We start from the raw sequence: 12,176 nt of genomic DNA, 5'->3' as shown, positions 1-12,176 counted from the left end.
TACCTGGTCATACACTCTCTTTATTACACAGCTTATATAAATGTCAGTGATATGGCAAAATACAGCTGAGGTCAGTAAAGCAAGTACTAATTTCTATTCATATAAGATAAAGAATAGGCTGCTGCACTGACATACCCATTATCCAGTAATTCTGCCAACCTTTATGAAAGAATACCTCTAAGGTTAGGAGCCAAATTCTTCCTTTCCACTCGACAAGGCTTGAGTTAAAAACCAATGTCTGACCCTTCTGCTGAGCGGAGTATATCAACAGCTCAGAGGATCTTGCCTGGCAAACAAATCACCAAATAATTGCAACACTCAAGACTCTGTAAACTGTGGTGAAAGGCATCTTTAAAACTTTTTATCAGATCTAACTTACATTTTACATATTTTCTTCCATTTTACTTGCAGGTGAGTCTAAGCTGGAACTGCTTAGTGTCTGAACTTTGCAAATGCAGTCTCAGTGTGGGAGCTCTGTGTGACTATTAAACTTATTTTGTGGGCAGAGGACCCAAACATGCTTCTACTTTAACTCTGCCAATTTGCTTCCTAGGAAAACCTTTAAATATCTCTGGCCTAGGAGCTAGCATAGAACAGTCTCTATCCCCCTGTACGTTTCTGCCCTAAACTCCCAAACATATTCATAGGGAGAGGGAAGACGATGGTGGAATTATTCTGTGCTGCCACAGCTGTTAATGTTTGCAGGTAACGCAGTGGCAGAGCTGCTGGAGACTCAGACAGCACCATGGAGGCCCTCTGGAGAGCTTTGGAAGAATTCATTTCTCCTTCAGCTGCCACAACCTGCAAAGGAACAGAAATGGAAATGGCATAGAAATGCTGCCCATAGTGGTGAAAATCCAGCTTTATAATGAGGAGAAAACCAACTAGCTTGGATACCTGGAAACAGAGGACAAGATGAAATGGCCTTTAAGTTGCTAAAGGGAGGTTCTTATTGGATATTAGGAAAAAAATTAGGTTGTCAAGCATTGGAAGGGGATGCCCAGGGAAGTGGTGGAGTCACTAACCCTGGGGTCATTTAAAGGGTATGTAGATGTGGTGCTTAGGGACATAGTTTAGTGGTGGATTCAGCAATGCTGGGTTTAAGGGTTGGATTTGGTGATCTGAGAGGTCTTGTCCATCCTAAACAATTCTGTGGTTCTCTGACATGAAAATGAAAGCCTGGAGGTGGGTGTCACCTGTCATGGGTCTCACCTTAGCTTTTTTCTCTTGAGCAGCCTCTGCTTCAGCTGCCATTGCCCTCTGCATGGCCACGGGGATCCGGATGTCTCTGATCTCCACACGAGCCACTTTGACTCCCCACTGCTCCGTGGCACTGTTGAGGGTAGCCTTGGGGACAAACAACACACCAGGAAGAGCACAGTGCTGGCAGAGGGAAAGCCACGTGGTGTACCCTGCTTGGACAGAAGGACAGGGCAAACCACACAGCAGAAAGACGGATGCGCCAGGGGCACCAGCACCCAGCATGGTGTGTGCACAGTGGGTACCACAGCCTCAGGAAACACCTGCTGGTCAACACTAGTGTCTCTGGTGTGCCTCCTAAATTATGATCCCCATCCTTTCCTTAGGTGGGCACTTACTAAACTTCTCCCTTTTACAAAGAAACACTACAGCAAGTTCCTTAAACAGCACAACACGGTAAAAGAACACTATGGGTAAGAAACAAGACAGCCCTGCAGCACTGGCAAACTCATCTGGGCTCTGGCTCCTGAGCACTCCTGCAATCTACACCACCACCATGACCCTGTCTCTTCATGGTCACTCTCCTGGCTGCAGAGGGTACAGTCTCTCTTTGGTCTGACTACGCCTTGTCTCTGACTGAAATTAGTAAATTGGGTATTGGATTTTTCCTCTGCTCTCTCCCTGGCTGTCAAATCAAAAAAAGAAACCAGATGGCATTTAAAAGTATACAGCAACTCAATTTTGTGCTCTTAGTTGCAATGACAGGAGATACAAGTCTTGCCTCAATCAAGGGTCTACTCAAGACAGAGCTTCCCCTGAGCATATCTTTCTCCATGTTTGCAGCTGCCTCTGTGCAAGGGCTAAGCTGATTTTTTTTAAATCACTGGATAATTTCAGAATTTTAATTGCTTTTTGATAGAGATAACTCTGCTGCAGGAGGCTGGGGAAATACCTTTAGAATAACTCTTTCTGACTCTAAGCAATGAGATGTATAATTAAAAAAAAAAAACAAAAAAAAAAACATAAAGGGAGAGTTTGTTATCCTTGTTGAAGAAAAAAAGAGAGATTATTTCTAATTTGCTACTCCCCAAAAGATGTCTCCATGCTTATGAATTTTGAGTTCCAGATTTACCTGGATACTGTGCGCAATCTCCTCACGACCTGCCAGCACCTGAGCCAAGCTCTGTGTACCCAGAACGTTTCTCAGGGCTGTCTGTGCCAGAAGCAAGGTGGCAGAGTGGACATCAGTGACATTGGCAACTGCACTGACAGCGCTGTGGATCCTGTAGTGCACCACCCCATCCACCTGGGCAGTAACAGCATCCCTCGTGAGAATCTGCATTTGAGAAATGCACACAGTCACAGAAAGATCCAACAACACGTCCTTTGCCTAGTAAGGGAAAGTTTTTTTAACCTTTAGTGAGTAAAAGGCATTGATAATTCAAAGAAACTAAGAATTTCTTTTGATTTCTTTGTCATTCCCCCAAAAAATTCCTTCAAGAGAGCTGTCCAGCATCAACAAAGTTTAAACTGGAGGAAAATGCTTTACATATCCTCTAAATAACTGCTTCAATTGTAAGTGAATGTCATAATTTGAATTAATTTCTTTTGCAATAATAAATGATGGCTATCCTCTTCCTTTCTTGTAGAAAGGTCCATTAATGAGCTTATACATTTCATGCAGCTCGGAAGATCTGTGCTACTTCCCCTAAACAGTGTATTTGTAAGAAACACATTAAAACAAAAGGTGCAAGAAATTATGAGAAGAAACTGAAAGAAATATTTAAGCATTCACAGAAGAGTTGTCATTTTTTGCCAGACAAGCTTCTTGTGCCTCAGAAGGCAGCTGGCCTCAGTGGAGAACTGATGATGCTCCACTATCACTTTCCCTCCTCAGCATCTTTTGCCTGCAAGGGGATGCTTCACAAAAACCCTGCCAAATGCTGCAGGAGCCTGGCCAAAAGCTGCTAAGCCTTATACATTACAAGCTCTGCAACCATCTTCTTTCTGGCCTCACATTTTGCAGGAGCCATTTTTCATTTCACACCACACACCCCTGCACCCTCTTCTCTAAGAAAAGGCTCTTTCTGTTTACAAAAAGATAATAGCCCAAAAAACATCTCCTGGGGAACACAATAGGAAATTCTGGGGTCCCAAAGAGTCTTGGAGCTGTCTCTTCTCCCTCTGCTCTTTGTTTAATGAAGGGGACAGAAGTGTCAACTCCATAAGCAGAAGAATATTTCTGCCATGGGACTGAGGCCACACAGAACCAAAACTTGATCAGAACAGGATTGCTCAACAACTCATCCTTCAGATTAAATTTTTCAGTCAAAATTTGCCAACAAAATACCAGAAGATATATCCTACTTGGATGTATCTTGCTTCCTCCATCCATTCCTGCTTGGACCTGAGTTTTGTGGAAGGTTGTCTGCTAATTCCTGCTAATTTAATGGGATTTGTTACCCCTGGGTAATCTGCCTTTCCAAACACATGTAGATGGCTCTTTTGAATGGTGAGCTACACGTCAGATCCAATTTTATTAGGACATTAATTTGCAACTGGGAATTTTGTAGCCTGCTCCTGTCTTGTCCTCCCTGTCTCACATTCACACTTGTAACTCCCTTCCCTTATTTTTGACATCACAGTTCTGAACACCAGCTTGACCTGCAATGATGCACCTGCAGATTTTCATTAGGAGAATCACAGAATGGTTTGGGTTGGAAGGTACCCCAAAACCTCACTCAGTTCCAACCTGCCTCCCATGGGCAGGGACACCTTTCCCTAGACAAGGCTTTTCAGAGCCCCCTCCAACCTGGCCTTGAACACCTCCAGGGATGGCACACCCATAATTTCTTTGGGCAAGAAGTTGTGTTGTAAGCAGCTTGAAATGCAGAAGATACAGCTGAAAAGCTAAGTTCCACATGGTAACTAAATTCCATATGGTAGCTCAGTGTGGCAAAATTACAAAACATGCATTACTTTTGATTGTGCCATGAATCTGCTGCTGAATCTTTTGTTCCTGTCTTAGATGGCTGCTAGAGAAGTTACCTCTTGTGGAGGAATCTTACAGGCAACAGTCCTCAGATCAACCTTGATAAATGTATCTGTACATGGAAGTACAAGGATCATTCCTGAAAATAAAAATTATTAGATGAAACACCTCTGAAACTAAAGTCCAGATCCAGGTATCCTAGAGAAAAACAGATGGAAATACCCACAGAATTCAGAATAACACCCTGCTTATCACTGCAGCTGTCCTTTCTGCTTACAAGACAGGACAACAGTGATGTTTTGCATTTTCAAATAACAGAGGAAGTCCAGATATCTGCAAATAATGTGAACTCATTAGAGCTTAATGACCTAGGACTCTTGTCTGGAAGTGGGCACCTTGAAGCTCTTGTCTGAAGTCTACCATGAGACTTTTGACAAAAATTCCTTCCATGCCCTTAATTTTCCCTTTTTAAATCACAAGCCATATATGGTTCATTATGTGTCCTCAGGAAAGACATCACCCAAGTCCAGATTCCTGCACCACATGAGGAACATTGTCCCAAGATGTGACAAATCCTGTGAAGGAGTCTCCACTCCCCTTCACTGGAGAGGGATACTGGGCAAAACTTCCAATCTTCTATTGTAACCTCAGCGCCTTGCTTTGGTGCACAGAGCCACACAGGAGGCCTAGCTGCTCTTTGGACCACATGACTACTATTCAAGAGGAAGGACAGTACCTGAAAAGGACTTTTTCCTGTTATTTCAATTTCCAGTTGGCCCTTTTCATTGCCCAGAGGTGGTAACTGCACCAATGCAGACTCCTCATGCGGCTGGGTTTGGTTTGTGATTTGTAAGCTGGTCCTAGGGAACAGCCTTGGTGTAGCTGCTGAGTGTCCCTGCCCTGACACATTTACCATTTTCAGGGCAGAGGACAGCTAAGGAGCTGGCAGCAACAAGCTCTGTTGGAAGTGAGGTGCAGGGAAAGAGGCCACAGTCACTCAAAAAAGACCATGGAAGACCTGAATACTGCATTTCAACCTCCCTGCAGTCCCCTGACAGTGTGTGCAGCATGAACTCATCCTTCTGTTGTCCAAATTGCTCAGCAGCAAAGTCACACCTGGTATCAAGGTTCTCAAACTTCTGTGCTATGACAGGAGGGTGGCTGTATCATCTCTTGAGAAAAATAAACAGTCTGCAGGTAAAGGAACTGCAGCAGAGGGGACCTTCTCATTCCCCTCTATGCTATGAAGAAGGATTTCATGGAACCTCTGCCATTCTCTATGTGGTCTGAGTGCATTGTAATAACATAAACAAACCCAGAGGACTTTAACTGAGAAAAACTGCATGCACTCACCTGGTCCCTTTGCTTTCTTAGACAGGATGTGGCCCAGACGAAATACAACAGCACGTTCATATTCTCTGACAACCTGGGAAAATACTTGAAATTTAGAATTTTACAACTAATTCTATTTTCATTCACTGGTCCTTTAATCTTTAGCACCCATATTAAATGTGAAGAAAGTTACAAATAATATAGGAAGCAACAAAGCTGCAAATCACTTTCTTCATGTCTTCTACTTGACTCATGATTTGCTGGAAGAACTCAGCTCCTGCCCATGGAAACAAAACAGATCACATATGAAAGAATTAACAGCGGTCTAAAAAGGACACCCCAGAGGTCTCTCAACATCAGCAGCACACTCAGAGGAGTTGTAGGCAAAGGGGCTCTCACCTCAGAGAAGCTAATCTAAACCACTTCACTTAGTGCATCACGACTACTGAAGGCCTGGCATCCAACTGATGTTTAACTAGAAGTTTAACTGATGATGAATGTTGAGACTGGAAGAAATTAAGTGAGGAAGTTGTGGCAACACAGAACATTTGTGAAAGAACCTGTGTGGATCTCATTTCCAGAGCACATCTTTGCTACAAACCCTTATGATTCCCAAAATGTGAATGTGAGGTGCCTTGTCTTAACTAAATCAGTAAAAAAAATAACAGCAATGATAATAGAGCATTCTTCATGCGCCTCAAATCCTGCTAGCTTACCTTGATACATGCCCAGATGGAAATAGGAAAGGTAATAAGCACCAGGAGGAATGAAAGTGAAACCAGGATCCAGCCACAGACACCAATTCCTCCCTGCCTGTCAGCTATAAAAAATATAAGGAAGAAGAGCAATGAATGAAAAATTTGAGAAGTCATCCCAGGGATGTACATCTAGCCCAGCTGCAATTATATGGGACCACAAATTCCACAGAAACTCACTCCCTCTTCCTCTTTCCAAAAGAGCCATAAACCACCTAACTAAACATTCAGCTTTATGGCCCATCAGCACAGAAAATTAGAAAAGACTCAGGAAATACTTTTTTGCAACAGGACAAAAAAGGAAAATTAAAGATATTACCAAAGCTGGGGGCTGTGAAGGAGAAATAAATGAATGGGTGAAACCATGAGTATGAAACTGTTGGGTGGGGCAAAGGGTTTAGTTCGTGTGAAACAAGTAGCAAGGTAAATGAGGGGAAATCCTGTTTTCTTTAGACGGACATTTTGAGGAATATTCATGGACCAGTCTATGCACTGGACCATAAACTTCAAAATTAGTTCTTGTCAGAATGCATGCCCATGCATTTTAAGCAGTTATATTGGTATGTTCAGCTCATCTCATCCCAAAATTTCATTCTAATGAAATAAAACAAATATAAAACTAATTTCATTGTTTTAGTGCTTGAAGGGAAGGCAGTAATAAAGTAAGTTATTTCAAAGGTGTAGGGAGGGACTGGAAATTTCTAATACCAAATAAAACTCACATGCCGACAGAAATGAGAAATAGGAAACAATTCAATTTAAACTTCGTAAGAAAAAACCAGCTTGTCAGGACCCTGAAACAGCAGGAGGCTCCCTGGTCTGTGAGGCAGGAGCTGGCAGAGCAGCAGAGCAGGACTGACAGGTTTGTCAGAACATTCCCAGCAGCTCCGGGGCAGGAGGACACACAGCACAGCCCTCCTGAAGCCCCTGCCCCTCCTGGGTCCCTGCGCATGGCTGGGCTGTGCCTGCTGCGGTGGCGGCTCCACTCCTGGGTGGGACATGGGACATGGGACATCTCGCCCTTGGCTGCTCACAGCTTGGCCCATTCTGCTTGTGAGGCCCCTGATGCAGACTGAATGACTCACAAGTGAACACATTTGCATTCAGAAGGGCCCTGGTTCAGGTGTCCCCTGAGAGCTGGGCACAGAACTGGTGCACTGGGAGCCCAGCTTTCCTCCTCACTCTTCCCAAAAAAACAGCAATTTTAAATCCCTGGTTGTTTTATGAGGTATCATCAGGCACTTTGCAATCAGTGGCAAAATTGATTTGAGGAGCTTCCCTAAGCAAATTACTGTGCAAATCTTAAGGCCATGTGTATAAAAACAGGATTATTAGGATTTAGTGTGAAAATCTTTAACCCTTTAGCTGTTATCTGTTCTCCTCACATTACATTACACTAGTGGTGTGGCAGGCTACAACAGGAACAAAAAATACCAACAGTCAGGTGTGTTTTAATCAGTGGAAAGAGATCAAGGAAAGTCACAGAATAGGCATCATTCATAATTCTTAATCTGAAATCTGAGCAAATTAATCATGAAGGATGTTTTGTTCAGGAGAACTCAACGTTTTTACTCTCTCCTAATATCACATAAATGACCAGCTTACAGAAAATATCTGAAGATATTTTTCTCCAGTGACAAATTTGATTATGAATAACCTCCTCAAAAGCAATTTTGGCTTGTAGCATCATCTACCATCATCCACCTGAGCCCACTGTGAAGATGCCTGGTGAGAATGGCACAATCCACAGACAGGGGAATGGATGGGAAGAAATGCCAGCACTCAGCAGATTGATGCTCAAGCAGCTGAGAAGAGTTAAGGGTCAAGATATCACCCCTAACCACCATGGGCAAAAAGCATGCAGCCAAAGCTTGACAAAGTACAATTGAATCCTTCTCCACAAGAACTGTCCTAGAGATCCTGATGCCAGCTAATAGTGTAGGTTACATTTAGAAAAGGAGAACACAAAATTATGTATTTGAATGAAACTCCTAGCTCCCCCCAAGCCACCACAGATCTTCTCTGAATACCCCAAAGTTTCAAACCATTTAACCACACAACAAATTAAAGACTCTAGAAGAAAACAATAGTTAAGAACCAGTCACAATCCCATGTATCATTGACCTGAGTTTGCCATCCCTGTATATGGATTATAATACTCATAACCACCAAAAACCTCACTTGACTCTTTAGTCCAGAGCAAATCAGGAGCTGCAATGCACCACAAAATGTGAGAGCTCATCACTCAGCAGTTGTGGAAAAACTGCAAGGTGATGGAATAAGATTCATTTCATTTTTACTCAATGCACTCATTAGGGTACATCACAAACAGACTTGGTAAACAAATTCTATATGTGGGTTTAACACTTGGAAAGCAAATGAAAAACTCAGCGTGGGCAAAAATCTCCCAGGCCTCCTACAGCAACAAAAAGATGGAGTAGATTCAGTCTCTTTAACCACCATGCTTTCTACTTTAACCTTTCTCCTTCCTCCTAAGGGCTGAAAAATTCTTCTGTCTTCCCTAACTAGATCCTATTTTCCTCTCTCCAGTCCATCTCTCCATACAGAAGCGTATCAATAGCTGAATCAGTTTTTTTCATGCATGGGGTCATGTTGGCAGAAGGTAGATGCTGATGCATCCTGGCAGGGCAGCATGAGGCAACTTGCTCTGTCACTTAGAGTGGCACATTCTGAGTTTTCATCTCCAGTCTAAGTTGTACATCAAATGTACCTTTTTGTTTGGTTAATTCTGCTCCTTTTTAATATTTTTGAGAAAAAACCCACTCTCACACACACAAAACAAGACCTACCAATTAGATGTTCTGTGTTCATTTTCTTGGGTCTCTCTGTCTGGGGATCCATCCCCTTAGAGGGAAGCTCTGATCCCCTCATAGATGAGACAGCAGCAAACCTTGAAACTGCAGGGCTCGTGCAAGATGCTGAAGAAGGAGGCAGGAGGAGAGAAGGAGAAATCCCCTGTATGAGAGTCTTCTGGGAGGTGGTTACCCTGGTGAGGAGAGGATGTTCCCAAACACAAGTCTTGTGTCTCTGATGTAGCTGGATGGTATTCTGTGGCTGTCCTCTGTCTGGGGTGCACTTGGCCCAGCTGGTCTTAGGCCCCACAAAATACAAGCTGGAAATAATTTCTATGAATCCATCACTAGAGATTAAAACACCCACAAAAAAGCCAGGAAGATAAAGTGAGTCCTGTGAGCAGCAGCTGAGGTACAGCCTTAAGAAAATGAGGCTCAGGGGAGATCTCAACCTTCTCTACACCTGCCTCAAAGGAAAAGGATGTTGCAGCAAAGTGAGGGTTGGTCTCTTCTATCAAGAAACAAGCAACAGTATAAGAATAAAAGGCCTCAAGGTGTGACAGGGTTTAGATTAAATATGAGGGAAAAACTTATTTCACGAAAAGAGTTGCCAAACACTGGAACAGGCTACCCCGAGAAGTGGTAGGGTCCCCCTCCCTGGTGGCATTTAAAGCACACATAGCTGTGGCACTTAAGGATGTGGTTTAGCAGTGGACTTGGCAGTGCTGGCTTAATGGTTGGACTCAAGCCTAAGTGGTCTTTTCCAACCTATGATGCCATAAAACCAGAAGGCAGATTGCATGCTGCTCCTCTGCTGTTTTGGGGCTCAGCTGCTGTTCAGATCTCAAACACCAGCATAATAAATAAACAAAACTCCAGGTGAAGTCTCCAAACTGTGTAGAATAGTCCACCACACTCTTCTTCACACTGTCCATCAGTACAGGCTGAGCCCTGTTGATCTGGATAACCTCAAAACCACGGCAGAAGCATTTCAGTTCCCAAGCTTTAAAATTGTCCCCCAAGTAAGAATATTTTTCACAAAATATTTTGACAATCAAATTAAGCACAGCATTTCAGACTAAGCCATTTCTGAAGGCTGCAGCAGCAGAGGGCAACCCTCTAAAAGGACAAGGCTGTTGCTTGTTATTTTAATAAAATATGAGAGGTGGGGTTTTTTTATATGTAATTTATGAGTTTGATATATAGCTACATTAATTATAGGGCTGGTTTTTGTGGGCATCTGTTATCTAGAATATCTCTGAAGATCTGGCTCCAGCTTCATTTCACCCAAGTCCTCCTTCCTGCCAGTAATCACCTTGGCCACAGATGGGTCATTCAAAGCTGATTGTTCCCCAGAGAATCCTTTTTCAGTCTCACAGAGAGAAAACTACATCCCTAAACACATTTCAAATCCCACTGAAAGCCATAAGCACAGCCTGAAAAATCAGGATTGACATGCTTATTGCAATATGCTCCCAAAAATGTGACAATATTAATTTTAGGCTATTTGTAGCATTTTCATCATTATTTGACTTCTAAACACTGAGCTGCATGATCACACCTCTTCAGGACAGACACTTACTAGCAGGGTAGCATGTGTGAACAGTGACAAGAGAAATGTGGCTCAATTATTTCAGAAGCAAAAACATAATATGCAAAATTATCCCAACAATTTTTTTTAACTTTAGAGCAGAACTAAAGTTAATGAAAATAGCTTAATTCTGAACCATTTGAATGCCACAATTTAAACAGCTGCTTATACCATCAGATAAATGAGCAGCACATGCTAAAAGTTACAGACATAATTGCTCCCTGTTTATTGACAACTCTCTGAGGTGACTGTAAATATAGGTGAGTAATGCAGATGGTGCATTTGTGTTTGTGTTCAGGAACAACACAATATTAGGGGTTTTTTTTCATTTTAACATAAGCTGCACTTTTTTTCCTCTTTTCAAAATTTTGAAATCAAAGTCAGGGCAATTTTAATGCTTTCTCCTTGGGGCTATACTGGGGCACGTGGACAACTCATGTCCCAGATTACTACAGACCACTCAGAGATTAAAACACACAAGAGCTCTGGGGCAAAGCAGGTTACAAGCTGCAAGTTCACTGGTGCTGAACAGCCTGGTGCACTCCTGTGATACAGGGCACAGCCACAAAGACTGAGCTCAAAGCTGCTTCAGCAGAACTTACTCAGAAGCCACCTCAGATGACTGCTTTGGGCTGCTTGCAATTCACTACTTCTGCAGAGTTTTATATTTGTGACATAGCTAAAGCCTTCAACTTCTACTCCAAAAGCAGCCTGAGGGCTCAGGTCAGGCATGATCAGGTGCTTACCTGTAAGCACATCATTCTCCAACATTCTTCTGTACCAACAGCTACATTTACAAATGGCACTAGTCCTTTACCATGTCTCTACAATGTCAACTTTCTCTCACTTACCTCATAATCCAGTTGTAGAGACTTAATCCACAGCCATCGGTAAACAGTGCCAATCCCAAACGTACGAAAAAGAATCCGGCAGTCCCCACATGAGATTTGCAAACAAAGTTGTAAGTTTAAGTTTGTCTTTTTCTGACCTTCTTAGGCCCATACTACTTTCTTCCCATGCACTGGGCTTTGGCCAGTCCCTATAGATTTCTCAGCTCAGTCTTTTCCTGGCCCCAGTTCTACCTACTTGCTTCAGGCTCAGCAGTCCCTTTCCCCAGGTCAAAATTAAGGAGACAGGAGAGGACAGAGCAGATGAACAGTACTGTCCTTTTGCTTGTAGGAACATTCCCATATTGCTGCTCCTCCTCATGAAAATGGCATCAGCTTTCAACAGCTGAAGGTCTGGAGATGACAGAAGGCCTCCTTGGGCCACTAGAGTAAATAAGAGAGAGAGACAAAGCTATTGCTCCTCTATCAATACAGAAAGGCAGGCAAGTCGCAAGAAAGCCAGAACATTCATGGCAAGTTTCCCTTCAGGACCAGGCAAACTCCCAACACTCATTTGCAAACCAGAGGAAAAGGACAGAAAATTATTCTGTTTCTCTCCTATTCACTGCAGCTGCAATTAAAGCACTTGAAGGAACGTTGAAACTT

At 42.9% G+C, this 12,176-nt stretch overlaps 1 protein-coding gene across 1 annotated transcript; it reads right to left on the bottom strand.

Moving 5' to 3' along the window:
• Positions 1-9,199, bottom strand: STOML3 (stomatin like 3). Its single transcript, XM_036388384.1, has 7 exons — positions 9,090-9,199; positions 6,241-6,344; positions 5,546-5,618; positions 4,249-4,331; positions 2,333-2,536; positions 1,213-1,347; positions 1-801 (listed from the first exon to the last, which is right to left on the bottom strand). Exons 1-7 carry the CDS (start codon positions 9,169-9,171, stop codon positions 601-603), a joined length of 882 nt encoding a protein of 293 aa, XP_036244277.1. The 5' UTR covers positions 9,172-9,199; the 3' UTR covers positions 1-600.
• Positions 9,200-12,176: the final 2,977 nt, after the last annotated feature.

This window comes from Molothrus ater, chromosome 2, assembly GCF_012460135.2.
Source record: "Molothrus ater isolate BHLD 08-10-18 breed brown headed cowbird chromosome 2, BPBGC_Mater_1.1, whole genome shotgun sequence".
NCBI lineage: Eukaryota > Metazoa > Chordata > Aves > Passeriformes > Icteridae > Molothrus > Molothrus ater.
The sequence above is the reverse complement of the archived record's forward strand: the minus strand, read 5'-3'. Positions and strand labels throughout refer to the sequence as shown.

What these genes read in the sequence shown, in the direction of transcription:
- STOML3 (XM_036388384.1), bottom strand. Translation starts at nt 9,171, where the DNA reads ATGAGGGGATCAGAGCTTCCCTCTAAGGGGATGGATCCCCAGACAGAG. An exon ending in AGATTGCGCACAGTATCCAG is followed by an intron (nt 1,348 to 2,332) that starts GTAAATCTGGAA and finishes TTTGTCCCCAAG; the next exon opens with GCTACCCTCAACAGTGCCAC. An exon ending in CTCAAGAGAAAAAAGCTAAG is followed by an intron (nt 802 to 1,212) that starts GTGAGACCCATG and finishes GTTCCTTTGCAG; the next exon opens with GTTGTGGCAGCTGAAGGAGA.